Source organism: Anoplopoma fimbria, chromosome 15 (genome assembly GCF_027596085.1).
Source record: "Anoplopoma fimbria isolate UVic2021 breed Golden Eagle Sablefish chromosome 15, Afim_UVic_2022, whole genome shotgun sequence".
Classification (NCBI taxonomy): domain Eukaryota; kingdom Metazoa; phylum Chordata; class Actinopteri; order Perciformes; family Anoplopomatidae; genus Anoplopoma; species Anoplopoma fimbria.
The window spans coordinates 4,820,769-4,835,936 of record NC_072463.1 but is presented as its reverse complement, the minus strand read 5'-3'; the positions used below and the strand labels follow the sequence as shown (position 1 = coordinate 4,835,936).

Below are 15,168 nucleotides of genomic sequence, written 5' to 3'. Positions count from 1 at the left end.
TGGTACACTTATGATTAATTAATTAAGGTTAATTGCCAGTGTTTCTGAAGAGATCAAAGTTTCCAATAATAAACTGATAATAATTTACTTGGGTTAAAATAAAATAGAGCTTTTCTTCAAAAAAAAAAATAACTTTAGCTAAAATACCTGAAATAACAGAACTTAATTTTACTTTACTATGATTATAACCACATTACATCGATCTTTTCGGGAAACTGATTTGGAAATGTAAATATTAACTTTCACATGAACTTAATCTGGGGTTTTCCATATCTTCTTCAGATTTTTTTTCAACAACAATGGAGCAGTATTAAGTTTTTGGCTGGTGCAACACTTGTTAGTAGCATAAACTCTAAAGATTTGATTGATCAAATTTTAAAGATAAAAAAAACACCAGAGTGATCTTTTGAAAGAAACATCTCTGTCCTCTCTCTGTCACTGGAAGGAACAGAAACATGAGCTCTGCAGAGACCGGGTTATGAGAGGCTGCACATTAAAGTGCTGTGACACTGGGAGTTGGATGGACTTTAAATAATGCATGCAGCGTCATCGGCTCCGTGTCATGAGGACGAGCCGGAGATGCAGAGACTCGGCTCAGCCTCAGAGGCCCCGAGGCTCTACGGTGACCTACCGCATCTCCGAGGCTTTGAGAGGGTCAACGAGCAAAAATGAGACACGGTTCAATTTCAAACAGGTGGTTATTTGACTTCAGACACAAAAATGACTCATGGCATCGAGAGAATAGCGTGAATGTCTCTTCCCCTTTGGTGGCATCTTCTTTCTACAGCCTAAGATAGATTTATATGTAAAATCAACAGAAGTAGGACGTAAATAAGTAATAAGTTTTGGTTCAGTGATACGATGGCCGTCATGGTAGTAAAGAGGCGTAATCAATGAGCGACATGCAGCAGTTTGTTTTCACTTCAGTCTTGCTAGCTGGCGAGCTTATTGCTAACTTGCGATCCTGTCAGTCCCGATAGGAACCAAAGATTCTCTCTATTTTCTTTCTAATGCTCTGTTTACTTCGCCTGGCATTTTGTTCACCATTTCGGACTGTTTCGGTCAATAAAAGTTATTGAAAATAAAGCTGTCGGAGCTAACAAACTAGCTAGCGTTTTTTATTCAACTCCTCAGCTTAGCTCTATTACTTACGAGGCAACAAGTTTTCACAGTTTATTCAAACAAGGTATCCTCATGCTGCGGTTCGTATGACAACTAACAACAAAGTTAGCCCTTTTTTTCTTTTACTTTGTCTAAATGTGGAAGTTTCTTAAAACTTGCATTCTCTCTAATGACCATCAGGGAGCGACTCCTCTGGTTGCAAGAAGAAGTCCAATTGTTCTGTTGAGTGAAGCAGATGCGGAAGTGTCTTGAACTTGCATTCTCTCTACTGTCCATCAGGGGGCGACTCCTCTGGTTGTATAGAAGTCTATGAGAAAATGACTCTGCTTCTCTCTTGATTTATTCCCTCAGTAAACATTGTAAGCATGAGTTTATGGTCTCAATCTCTAGTTTCAAGTCTTCTTTAATACAGCATGATGTTCATTTAGTAAATGATGCTCCATTTAGAGCAACATAGACCATAAAGCCGTAAAATAAATCAGTTTTATGTTGCAATGCTAAAACAAAGTTTTGGTTTGGTTAAGGACACAAAAATTGCTTCATGGTAGTAATAGTAATAAGCACAACAATCATAAATGAATATATAAACTTTAATACACAGGTTTCAAACTTTACAGTAGTTCTACATTTTATATAACGTGCATATTAAATAGGACTTAGTTTGCTCTGGTCTCAGTCTTTGCTTGGTCCCCTTTGGATCTGGTTTTAACTGATCTGATCTGCCTGACACATCTTCAGTGTAAGAACTGGGGCATCCTCGTGCAGAGAGAGTCTGTTTTGTTTTTTCGTGTGCTTGCCTCGACTCCCAAAAGAGTAAAAAAAATAAGACAGTCTGCTTGTTGATTACACTCCCTCCGTGTTGTTTGTGTTCTTTTGTCTACTGTTCAGGTGAAATCGCTGGGTATATTGCAGCGTTATAAGACTGTATAATGCAGCAGACACAGACAGAAAGAAACGAGAATGAAATGAGAGGAGCAAACATTTTTCCGTGAGCTGATTTTTCACTCCTCATCACAGGCCTCTGCCAACATCATCCACTGAGCCAACAGGAAAACCATCCAAAAGGCAGATTTTTTATTTAAATTTTTATTTTGAGTGAGAATCAGGAGCTGCTGAACAAAATAACGTTTATTCAAAACCCAGCAACTTTTACTTATAAAGAAATGCTGCTCTTCCTCACCACTTCAGACTTCACCCAGCATGTAGAAGTGTGACTTCGTAGTGTTACATCCCCCTTTGGTGGACATGTAAATGGTGAAATGTGCTAATGTGTTGCTCCCAAAAGCTCTTTTGGGCCTCAGCTTCCCTGTAGGTCATCCTCCATCGTACTACTGACGGGTTAATCTGTGGATCTGCAGCCGATTACAGACCATCCTGGGTAAATGTCAGAAAGGTTATGTGTTTATGTTAAATTTATTTAGCTTAGCTTGAGACAGTAAGTTCTGTCAGTTTAATCAAAATACACGTTTTCTGTCCCATAACTTACTGAGCCGTTGCTTCTGTTTTCACTCTCACAGAGGACGTTAAATAAATATTGTTTGGTAGTTTGACACCACAAATTGATGTTTTTACACTTCAGTTTTTGTACAATTTTTGGTCTATTTGACTCTAAATGGAGCATAATTTACTAAATGAACATCATGCTGTATTGAAGAAGACTTGAAACTAGAGATTGAGACCATAAACTCATGTTTACAATGTTTACTGAGGGAATAAATCAAGAGAGAAGTAGAGTCATTTTCTCATAGACTTCTATACAACCGGAGGAGTCGCCCCCTGATGGACAGTAGAGAGAATGCAGCTTTAAGACACTTCAGCATCGGCTTTACTCGGCAGAACCGGATGTTGCTGCCTGCCACGCTAACTGTTACCACCTTTATACAGTCTTCATGCTAAGTTAAGCTAACCAAATCCTATTAAACATCACTATCAGAATGTGGAACCATTCCCTTAATGCAAATATTGGCGACAGGACTTTTTACAGTTTACTTTCTAGACTTGTTTTTTTACATAGTGAGACTGCAAATATATATATTAAATATTGCAAAACTTTCATCCGTGGGCCTCAGACTCAATCACCATTGTGTGACCTCAATCAGCAACAGATAGTGACGTATAATTTTTAATGCAAAAATGTATTGTTGTATTGCCACTTTTACATAAGTAATAGATCCAAATATGGTGTCTGACGTAAACAAACTGTATCCCTCTCTGCTCTTCACATCAGATATTTGTGCTCTTTAAGTGTCAGGGCTGTTTACCTCACGAAGCCTTTCATAAAACCATCAACAGTAGGCGGAGGAAAAACCCACTCCAGCATCAGCAGCAGCAGCTCACATCAACCTCTCTTCCTCCTCCCAACCCTCTCCAAGCTCCACCTGCAGAGCCGCCCCATCTAAAATTGATTAGGGTGACATTTACTATTCATAGAAAAGGTTACTAGAGTAACCCTGTGCTGTGCCGCATGTTTGAGTGGAACATTATTCACAAACAAATGAAGAGGCGCTCTTCACTGAACTGTGTACCGGAGCTGAATGGCAAACTGGTTGTGTAATTATGAATAATATGCATATCTGCTGGTCGAAAACAAGATTTTATATCCCTCTCTTTAGAGGAAAGATAGGGGAGAAAAATGAGTTTAAATCATTACTGTAAGATCAATATTGTAGTGTTTTGTTGGAGCTCTTTTTATATTTTCTTTCAGATGATGGAGATCAAAACTTTTAGTTTAAAAAGTCAGTTTAAAATAATATAATCCTGATTTACAATTATCTGATTGGCTGGCAGCTGTCAGTTAAAATATATCAGAGTTATAGTTCAACAGTTTAACCACCGCTCTTAATCAGTAACTTAAGAGGTAAGATTAACCTGCAGGTAACCATAGCAACAGTTATTGTGTGTCCATCCTCCGTTACCTGAACTCTTAAAACTGCAGCTATGGTTGGCAGAAGCAACATTTTCTCTCCATCCCTGTTCAGTTCACTAAAAGGTCATTAGCACGGACCAAATAATTCAGCTGCTTCCTACTTTATCAACATATCAATTTGATCTTTTAATGTCACTTAACTTTTCAAAGAATCTACCCCCAAAAAAGAACAATTCTTGTTATGAGGACAGATTTATCTCATTTAAACAAAACAACAATTATAACCTAAATATTTATTCTTCATGGTGGCAAATCACATGCTGAAGTCCTCTATAAACAAAATGTATTAAAGTAATATTATCATCATTAATTAGACTTTGGTTTAAACAAACAGTAGATAAAATCATGTGTCACTTTTAGACCAATCAGTTTCAGCTGTTTAACTAAATGTTTTCTGTATTTTGGCTCACAGACTACATCTTATTTTGTCTCTGCTACGTTTTGACCTTACAGCCAAAGTAAAAACCTTGTTTTTCAGTCTTGGCGAGCTGATGGAGGACGAGGCCGGGCTGCAGACGGAGGGCGGCGGTGCGTTTCCTCCGCCTATCACGGACACATTTGAAAAGACCCGTTTGAAGCCAGCAGGAGTGGGAGATGAAAGTCCTGGCAGAGCACACGTTGACATCATCAAAACACAACTCCCTCACAACACTCAGCGGCTGTAATGGCTGTGTTAAAAGGTACTTTTAAATACACAGATTTACAAGTGGACACCGGCGTGGTCCGAGTGGTCTTTGTTCTGAACCGAACATGAATGAATCCTTCACAATGAAACAGGAGAGCAGCCAGAGCAAAAGAATGGTTATTTATGGGGGATTGAGTTGGTTCATGTCCACGGAAAAGGTTGAACAAAAAAACAAAAACACGACTGATTTAGTAAAATGAAGTTTCCTCTCACTCAGATATTTGAGGGCGGAAGGAAAGAAGGGAAGAGGAGACAATGAAGGAAAAGATAAAAGAAAAGGAAGGACGAAAGGAAAGAAAGAAGGAAGGAAGGAAGGAAGGAAAGAAAGGAGGATGGAAGGAAGGAAGGGAAGGAAGGAAGGAAAAGAAAGGAGGATGGAAGGGAGAGAGGGAGGAAGGGGAACAAAACCAGGAAGAAAAAGGTAAGACGGGAGAAAGGCAAGAAAGGAGGAAGGAAGGGAGGAAGGAAGGGAGGAAGGAAGGAAGGAGGGAAGGAAGGAAGGAAGGAAGGAAGGAAGGAAGGAAGGAAGGAAGGAAGGAAGGAAGGAAGGAAGGAAGGAAGGGGAACAAATTATGGAAGAAACAGGTATAACCAAAGAAAAGAAGAAAGGAAAGAGAGTAGGAAGGAAGGAAAGAAGGGAGGAAGGAAGGAGGGGTAACAAAATAAGGAGGAAAAAGGTAAAACGGAAGAAAGAAAAGAAAGGAGGATGGAAGGGAGGAAAGAAGGGAGGAAGGAAGGGGTACAAAACCAGGAGGGAAACGGTTACAGGGAAGAAAAGAAGAAAGGAAAGAAAGGAGCAAGGAAGGAAGGAAGGAAGGGGAACAAAATGAGGAAGAAACAGGTATAACCAAAGAAAAGAAAAAAGGAGAGAGAGGAGGAAGGAAGGAAATAAGGGAGAAAGCAAGGGTAACAAAACCAGAAGAAGAAAGGAAAGAATAGAAAAGAAGAAAGGAAAGAGAAGAGGAAGGAAGGAAGGGGGAGCAAAACCAGGAAGGAAAAGTTGAATGTATGCATAAGATACAAAGAATAACCACGCTGCCGTATTTACTCCTATTTGACGTTATTTTGACTGTTGATGGAGCTGCTACCATGTTAGCATAGCCTAGCACAGACCGCTCCCAAACTAGCATTTTTAGAGTTCTTTGCTAGTCGTCTTGCGGAGAGAACTAACAAAACATGAATTCATGCTTTTTACAAGTCGTCATCATTATGTAATTATTTCGGCATATTTTTGTTATCCGTTTATTGCTATTAAATTACAGCAAAATGGTTTATTTTGGGTTCATACAGCTGTAGTAAACTTGCTAGATACAGTGAATACAGCTCGGTGAAATTAACCCAGTTCTTCTGGACGATGTTGTGAACCCATCGTTTGGTTTTTCTTGGATATCCGGGACCTCCACAACTTTGCGTTTGGTGTGAACACAGCATAAGGGGGACATTAATGTCTGGACCAAAGTGCACCTACCTTTTAATATATATATATATGAACTTCAAGTGAAGTATCAGTGAATCTGAGCAGCAGCAAACGTTAAAAGCTTCCACCTTAAGAGGAGAGATGAGAGCGAGTCCTCCCTTCCTCTGAAAAACAGCTTGTGACATTTGAGAGATAATTGACACTGCACCCCCCTCCATGGCAGCCTCGCTCCCCGCAGGCCTTCATTTTCCCAGGAGTGACCCCACTTGCTCCGACGAAGTGCTCTTCACAAGGTTGCCATCCGACAAAGGTCAGATCCAGAGAGAGCGAAACGAGGCATGAAAGGAAAAAAAAAGATGGGAGATCCCGTCCGTCCGTCTCGCTGTCTGGATCACGACACCGCGCTGCCCTTTAACGGCGTGTCAGCCTCAACGCGCCAACAAAGTGGACGTGGGAGCGCCGCGCATGTCGCCCTGTTGGTTTGATTGTGTTTATACAAGACAGAAGAGGCACTGAGACACGAAGCATCTAAGCTACAAACAATCAGGTTTATAATGTTTAACTGCAGCAAATTCATTTCATTATCAAAAATGCAACTTTCTTGCCCTTCTGTCCTCTTGTCCTCTATCATCTGTCCTCTGTCGTCCTCCTCTTGTCCTCTATCATCTGTCCTCCTATCTTCTGACTGCCTTTCCTCTTTTACTCCCCCTTTCCTCTTGTCCTCTATTGTCTATCCTCTGTCTTCCCCATTTCCTACTTCTCTGTCCTCTACCGTCTGTCATCGGTCTTCCTCCTCCTGTCCTCCTGTCTTCTGTTCCCCTGTTCTCTTTTACACCCCCTTTCCTCTTGTCCTCTATCCTCTGTCTTCTTCTTCCTGTCCTCTATCCTCTGTCCTCCTGTCCTCTGTCTTCCTCCCCTGTCTTGTGTCTTCCTGTCTTCTTCCTCCTGTCCTCTATCATCTGTCCTCTGTCTTCCAAACCCTGTCATCCTGTCATCTATAGTTATGTCTTCTGTCTTGTCTTCCTGTCCCCTTATCCTGTCCTCTGTCTTCTTCCCCCTGTACCCTATCATTAGTTATCCTGTCTTCCTCCTCTTGTCCTCTATCATCTGTCCTCTTGTCCTCCTCTCCTCTATCATCTGTCCTCTGTCTTCCTCCCCTTGTCCTCTATCATCTGTCCTCCTGTCATCTGTCTTCCTCCCCTGCCTTGTGTCCTCCTGCCCTTCCTCTATCCTCTGTCTTCCTCCTCTTGTCCTCTACCATCTGTCCTGTCCTCTATCATCTGACCTCTGTCTTCCTCCCCCTGTCCTCTATCGTCTGTCCTCTGTCTTCCTCCTCTTGTCCTCTATCATCTGTCCTCCTGTCCTTTGTCTTCCAACTCTTGTCCTCTGTCCTCTGTCTTCCTCTTCCTGCCCTCTATCGTCTGTCCTCTGTCTTCCTCCTCTTGTCCTCTATCATCTGTCCTCTGTCTTCCTCTTACTGTCCTCCTGTCTTCCTCCTCCTGTCCTCTACCATCTGTCCTCATGTCCTGTCTTCCTCTTCCTGACCTCTGTCTTCCTCCTCCTGTCATCTTTCGTCTATCCTCCTGTCATCCATCGTCATTCTTCCTCCCCTCTTGTCCTCTATCATCTGTCCTCCTGTCCTTTGTCTTCCTCCTTTTGTCCTCTGTCTTCCTCTTCCTGTCCTCTGTCTTCCTCCTCTTGTCTTCTATCATCTGTCCTCTGTCTTCCTCCTCTTGTCCTCTATCATCTGTCCTCTGTCTTCCTCTTACTGTCCTCCTGTCTTCCTCCTCCTGTCCTCTATCATCTAACCTCCTGCCTTGTGTCTTCCTCCTCCTGTCCTCTACCATCTGTCCTCATGTCCTCTGTCTTCCTCCTCCTGTCATCATTGTCATTCTTCCTCCCCCTGTCCTTCTGTCCTGTCTTCCTGTCCCCTTGTCCTCTATGGTCTGTCATCCTGTCCTCCTGTCTTCCTCCCCTGTACCCTATCATTAGGTATCCTGTCTTCTATCCTCCTGTTCTCTATCTTCCAAGCCCTGTCATCCTGTCCTCTATAATTATGTCTTCTGTCCTGTGCATCACAATTTTCCCAAAACAAAAGTGACGCCTATAAATTGCCAAAAACACCAAATAAAATTCAGTTAACATTGATACAAAACAGCCGGTGTGAATCGATTACATCCCATGCTTCATATGTGGTCGTATCAGAGCTGATATGAAAGTCTTTCAAGACAAATATAAATAATATTCCCATTCCTCTCTGTTAATGAACATATACAGAGCTCCAGATACATGAATAACATCTTCTGCTGTGTGTCCATGTTGGATTTGTTTATAAAATGATTTTGATTGAGGACACTCCAGCAGACGATACCGTTTATATGAATGCTTCCTGTTCTTTGGCCGTGAGGAGACATGCAGCGGAGAGGACGGCAGATGTTGGGTTTACTTTTTCGTTGAATAATAACTGTGAGGAGAAGGAACATAAATCAGAAACTAAAATAGGAACAGAGTTTGGATTCACGGTGCAGCCTCCAGCTAAGAGGAGAAGAAACAGAGCTGAGATTAATTCACCGAAAAAGGTAGAGGAAGAGAAACAGAGCAGGGCTGCATCTTTGTTTTTATGAGGGAAATATAATCCACAAATAGTAAGATTAATATTTATATGTCTAGTTTGTGCTTCTTTTTTTAACAATCTTTTTATCAATCGATTGTTTTGGTTAGGTTCCTCACATTGCAGGAGAGCAGAGGTCCCCAGTAACTAAGTACATTCACTCAAGTACTGTACCTTTTATTTATACTATTGGGTGACATATAATACTCATTACTATGTTTTCATTTGTGTGTAATCACCTGGAAGTAAGAATCATTGTGTTTATTTCGATAGCTTAGAATGAGCCCTTGTTACGGAGTCCTTCATGTTGCACCGCTATGTTTCTACGGGGGCCTAGAAGGGACAAACCAAACACTGGCTCTAGAGAGGCTTCCACGTTTTTGAAGGGCCACCCAGGAGACAACCTCCGGTTCTGCCGAGTGAAGCCGATGCTGAAGTGTCTTAAAGCTGCATTCTCTCTACTGTCCATCAGGGGGCGACTCCTCTGGTTGTATAGAAGTCTATGAGAAAATGACTCTACTTCTCTCTTGATTTATTCCCTCAGTAAACATTGTAAACATGAGTTTATGGTCTCAATCTCTAGTTTCAAGTCTTCTTCAATACAGCATGATGTTCATTTAGTAAATGATGCTCCATTTAGAGTCAAATAGACCGTAAAGACCGCATGTGTTGTCAAATAAGTGCAAATGTTTTCTTAATTTGCAGACTGTTAAGCTCTCTGGGCCACCGTACTTGAAGCATTATAGTCATTAAATGTAATTAAACTTTTTCCATTACAGGAGAAAAATAATCTAAGCCAATCAGAGAAGACCTCCCCTTTCCTTTTCACCGTCACAAACCACAGGAACAAATTAAATCAAAGAGTGTTTTAAGAATTTTGAAAAGGTTTATTACTTGTGCGATAATATAGGCTTCCAGTATTTTAAAAAATATCATGTCTGTGACAAACGACACACGTCTAAAATACACTGGTTATTTTTTTTTTACTTCAGTAACAAAATGGACTACCTTTAAATTCCAGTGAACATATTGCTCCGATAAGTAAAACAGAACACCATCACATTCCCTTGAACACCAAAGACAACACATCATAATATATTAAAGAATGTGTCGTAACAACATCGAAATAAAGTGAAGAAGGCTTTCTGAATCAAATACTTTAAAACATCGTCGCTATTATTACAAAGTGAAAAGTGAGACCAAGCATCACCAAAACTACAGCAGTCAGCACTTAAAATACAGTGATGTAATTTACATCTAGAGTTAATGTAAAAACTGTGCACAAAGTACAGTAGCTACCTTTAGTAGTAGTAGAAGTAGTAATATGGCACACATGAGCTAAACAGCATTTAGAAACATCTGTCCAGATCAGATGACATCGTGAGCATCTGGACGGCGACGGCTTGGAGCCAGAGAGAGGACATTTAATTCATCAAATTAATAAATATCAAAAATCACAAAACTGGAAATGTAACAACAGTCATATTAGATGGGGAAAAAATATATATTTAATCTGGAGATTAAGTGTTTAAATTCTGACATTGAAAGCCAAAAAGTTAAAGTATGTTTTGTTTATTTCCAGGCAGATTCTCGTGAAAAGAAAATAGCCAAAAGGTAAACTGGAACGGCTTAAAGATGGTCTTTATAAGCTGCCAGAACAACCTCCTACATCATCATCAGAAGAAGAAGAAGAAGAAGAAGAAGAAGAAGAAGAAGAAGAAGAAGAAGAAGAAGAAGAAGCGTACACAGAAACAAAAACTCTCCATCATGACTCAGGCTCCAAGCCCCCCCTGAGCTGGGGTTTGGGAATCTGTTTTTTTCTACCCTCTCTAGTCTCTGTGATCTCTCTATCATCAAACCTGCTCTTCTATCGGACTCCTTTTTTCATTCATCCAACTCTGGACGCACTCACAGTAACGGTGGATAAACCAGGACGGAGACTCTCTTCAGTTGGAGTCCTGCATCTCCGCCCCTGAGGCCTCTTCGTCCACGCCGACATTCGACTGGTCCTCATCTAGGGGAAGAGAAAAAACAGGCAGATTGATCATTCCAAAATATTTCAATGGGATATAAAGCAGAGTTTGAACCGTTCTCCAGATCGAAATGCAGAACTTTAACAGGACTAAAGTACTCTGCACATTCATCAACACAAAAAGAAGCCGTGCTAGCAGCTCTGAGAGGCTTTACTTATGTGTTCACATGCACACAACTTGTAGGAGCTATTTATTATTATATTTTTTGGGGATAGATTTAGATAGCTTTTTCATTTTTAAGTTATTCGTTTAGTTTACTTAGTTTGTTTGTTTGTTTGTACATCTTTATATATATATCTATATATGTATATATATATATATATACATATATATATATATATATATATATATATATATATATGAGTAGGCTGTTAAAGGACCAGCATGCACTGGGTTGGACCTAAGGAAACAAGACTTTTTTTATTAGTGATTTTTAGTTATTTTGTTTGCTTACTTGTTTTTCTTTGCTAAATAAATCATAAGAAACACTGAAATTTTGCATGGACAATGAACTAATTCAGAGATAGCTCTTAGAATGTTAGCATGTTAGCATGGTAACATTAGTACAGCTGAGGCTGATGGGACTGTTTGCAGGTATTTTTTAATAAAGCATAATATAGATAGATATATTCTAGAGATATTCTACGGAAAACAAGAAATGTCAACCTTAATCATGATGGCGCTACAGGAGAAGTCAGTGGGATTCCACCACTGGGGAACATGAATATCTTATGAAAATATCATTGCATCCATCAACATTCATACTCGTTTTTTATACTGATGGATTTTGATCAGGAATCAATTTCCTGTACGAGTTCTGCTTGAATGCAGCTTTCAAATGAATGTCTCCAAATGCAAAAAATATATATTTCTGAGTCCTGCAGCACACCTGCATGCTCATCCAAAATATGGATTGTGTTTTGGTTCATTTGTTATGTAAAAATGGGGGAAATGATCTTGCACATCATGTTGCAAATCACAGGCCCCAGATCCTAAATTAGATTAGATTAGATAAATAGAAAAAACATTATAAATAAAAACTGTCTGCAAGGATTTCCACTTCAAAATAAAGTGCAAATGTCTGAATTCAATTGGACTAATGGTCTCTAACAGCTTTGTTGGCCACAAACCCCAATTTTTTACATCAAATGCGGTGAGTTCTGCTGTTCAGCTGCATTTCAAAACGTCAAGTGGCACTCGAGAGTCAGATGCAGAACCACACGGGACGGCATGGACTGAGGTGAAAATGTGTTCGCTCTAATGATTCACCCAAAGTGGAGAATTGCATTTATCCTGAGTTCAAAGACTCCAGCAGAGACAAATGTTCAGACTGACTAGATATAACAATTCATTCTTCAACTCAGTGATGCATATCATCAGATGTCTGTTCCACAGTATATGACTTTGCTTTCTTCCTTCGGTTCAGGTGATAATGACAGCAAAGCACATCATTAGCATAAAGAACAACAGGAAGTATTTACAGGAAATAACCTTTTATGGGTTTAAAGAGACGGATGTTAATGTGTGAAGGCCAGCAGCACCTCATGTTTGAAGAGACACTCAAATGACAGCTTGTTTGTATGATGGATGAACACAAATATGTTAACTAAGTGATGTGTTTAAAGTATTTCTAAATATGTTAACTAAGTGATGTGCTTTAGTATAATTTTGAGGTACTTGAGCATTTCCATGGACATGCTACTTTAAACTCCAATACATTATTTAACGGCTGGAGTTACTAGTTACCTTGCAGATTAGGATCTTACATGAAAGAAATAGAAAAGATATCATAAGCTTATAAATTAAAATACATTGTTGGTTCCAAACCTTTTTGACTTTTTGAAAATCAGCATCTAGTTGAGGCTCCTTGTCACGTTTTAACTGCATTCTCTCTACTGTCCATCAGGGGGCGACTCCTCTGGTTGTATAGAAGTCTATGAGAAAATGACTCTACTTCTCTCTCGATTTATTCCCTCAGTAAACATTGTAAACATGAGTTTATGGTCTCAAACATTATGTCTATTTAGTAAATGATGGTCCATTTAGAGTCAATTCTGGATGCAAAAACCAAGATGGCGACGGCCAAAATGTCAAACTCAAGACTTCAAAACCGTATTCGTCAAACCATTGAATGACGTCGTAGTGACTACATACACTTCTTACATTCAGTCTATGCTTGTAATGGTACGCTTGAATTTTTTACATGGATGTTTAGCTACTTTTACTTGAAGGGCCAGTTTGTAGGATCTGGCGGCATCAAGTGGTGAGGCTGCAGATTGCAATCAACTGAAACTTCTCCTGTGAAAACACTTAGATGCAAATGGCTCTCTCTAGAGCGAATGTTTGGTTTTTCAGTTCCGGGCTACTGTAGAAACATGGTGGCCAACTCCCTGAAGAGGACCTGCTCTACATGTAGATATAAAGGGCTATAAGGTATATAAAAAAAGAGATTTTACACTATTAAAAACATGCTTATAAATATTATATTCCATTTCTGCGATACATTAGCTTGAATGCTACAAACTCGACCTTTAACTTAAGGATCAGAATACTTCTTCTTCTTTTGACTTGAGTTTATAAGTCACTTGTATTTGTCCACTTAGAATCTAAATGAGCCATATAACAAAAATGAAACCAGGTGAACATTTTCCACTGTGGCCTCTCAGTGACCTCACGCTCCTTCTCACCTGCAGTTTGTTCGTCTGCACTCGGCCTCACAGTTTGGGCGTCCGGAGAGCTCGGCTCGTCCGGCGGCCAGCGGAGCTCGCCGCTCTCCACCTCGGCTCCGTCCATCGGCTCGACCACGATGGAGGGAAGCCTCTTGGACAGCTTTGGATACCTTTCATGGGTATCTGGGAAGATCTGTTTAAACACTTATGTAAGGTTTTAACTGAAGGGGTCATCGTGTTTCACAGCACATGTGAAAGAACAACAATGCGGTAAAAATCGGATTAGAAAAACTGTGTGTGTGAGATGAAAGATTAACAGCTGGACTTCACTGACTTCTTACTTTTGATCTCTTGGAACTTGACATGTGAATATGCATGTGATGTTACCATTTATATCTTCTAATTCAATTCTTGTCTTAAATTATCGTTGGTAAAACAAGGATGTATAAAACTGGCTAAAAGCTAAAGCTTCTTTCACACCTGCTCCTTAACTCTAACATTGTCCATACATGACCATGAGGAGCGGTATGTGAGACCTAAACCTAAAAAAACAACCAAATTTAACACAGTGTTAAGCTGGATGCCTAAATGTTTTGGCCTCCAAACCACTAAATCAGTGCCAACATGTTTTTTTAGGTCCATTTCGTTGTAGTTTTCTTGAGCTGTTCTCACCTAAAGAAGGTCAATTTCAGTAGATATCGGACTGAAAAGTGAAAAACACATAAGAAACACAAACGGAAAATGGGAGAATTTATCATTAAATAAAACATGAGTGAGCGACTCTTTACACTAAATGATGACACATTATGTTTATTAATTAAATCAGTAGTAGATGATACATCACTCAAAAAACCAGCAGGACTGAGTCCAACTAACAACTTTCGTCACGCCAACCCACATTTTACTCTTGCTCATCACTCCTGTGACTCACCACTGTGTGTTTTATACTCCAATAAAACCTGGACTGGTTTTCATTTAAACACACACACACACACACACACACACACACACACACACACACACACACACACACACACACACACACACACACACACACACACACACACACACACACACATAAACACCTGAAAGGATACTGCGCCCTGATCTGCTCCAGCTCCACCCCCGCTGAAGTCTTCCGCACCAGGCTCAAGAGAGTTCATCACCTCGGTCATCCTGAAAAGGAAACACATGCTGATGATCAATAATCAATAAACTGACTCTGGCGTTGTGTTGGCATTCCTCAATGCTTCCTTATTACTGTCCAGTATCGCTACCAAGAACTATAACTTCCTCTAGATATTTCCTAAACATCTTGTCTGACCATAGATTGTTTATAAGAAGTGGAAGTAGTCATGGTGACGTCACCCATTGGTTTGTGGACTGATGTTATGAAGCCTTCTTGGATTATTGAAGTCGCCATCTTTGCTTTTTTGCAACCGATGACCAGAAGTGACCATATTTGGACTGAGGAGGAGTGACGTAGAGACGCCGTAAACAGCTCTGGTAGTGGCCTGTCAATCACAGTAAGTCCCGCCCTAGAGCATACCCTGCTTTATGGTCTGTTTGACTCTAAATGGAGCATAATTTACTAAATGAACATCATGCTGTATTGAAGAAGACTTGAAACTAGAGATTGAGACCATAAACTCATGTTTACAATGTTTACTGAGGGAATAAATCAAGAGAGAAGTAGAGTCATTTT

General features: G+C 40.1%; 1 protein-coding gene across 1 annotated transcript; it reads right to left on the bottom strand.

Annotated features, from left to right (window-relative positions):
- Positions 1-10,707: 10,707 nt before the first annotated feature.
- Positions 10,708-14,638, bottom strand: si:dkeyp-72h1.1 (uncharacterized protein LOC799956 homolog). Its single transcript, XM_054614661.1, has 3 exons — positions 14,561-14,638; positions 13,482-13,656; positions 10,708-10,775 (listed from the first exon to the last, which is right to left on the bottom strand). The coding sequence occupies exons 1-3, from the start codon at positions 14,636-14,638 to the stop codon at positions 10,708-10,710; spliced, it is 321 nt and encodes a 106-aa protein (XP_054470636.1).
- Between the last annotated feature and the right edge of the window lie 530 nt (positions 14,639-15,168).

Bases quoted from the DNA above. Each gene is read 5' to 3' on its own strand.
- si:dkeyp-72h1.1 (XM_054614661.1), bottom strand. From the start codon at position 14,638: ATGACCGAGGTGATGAACTCTCTTGAGCCTGGTGCGGAAGACTTCAGC. The intron at 13,657-14,560 runs GTATCCTTTCAG...GTGTTTAAACAG, and splicing joins CTGGAGCAGATCAGGGCGCA to ATCTTCCCAGATACCCATGA. The intron at 10,776-13,481 runs GTGAGAAGGAGC...CTCTTCCCCTAG, and splicing joins TGCAGACGAACAAACTGCAG to ATGAGGACCAGTCGAATGTC.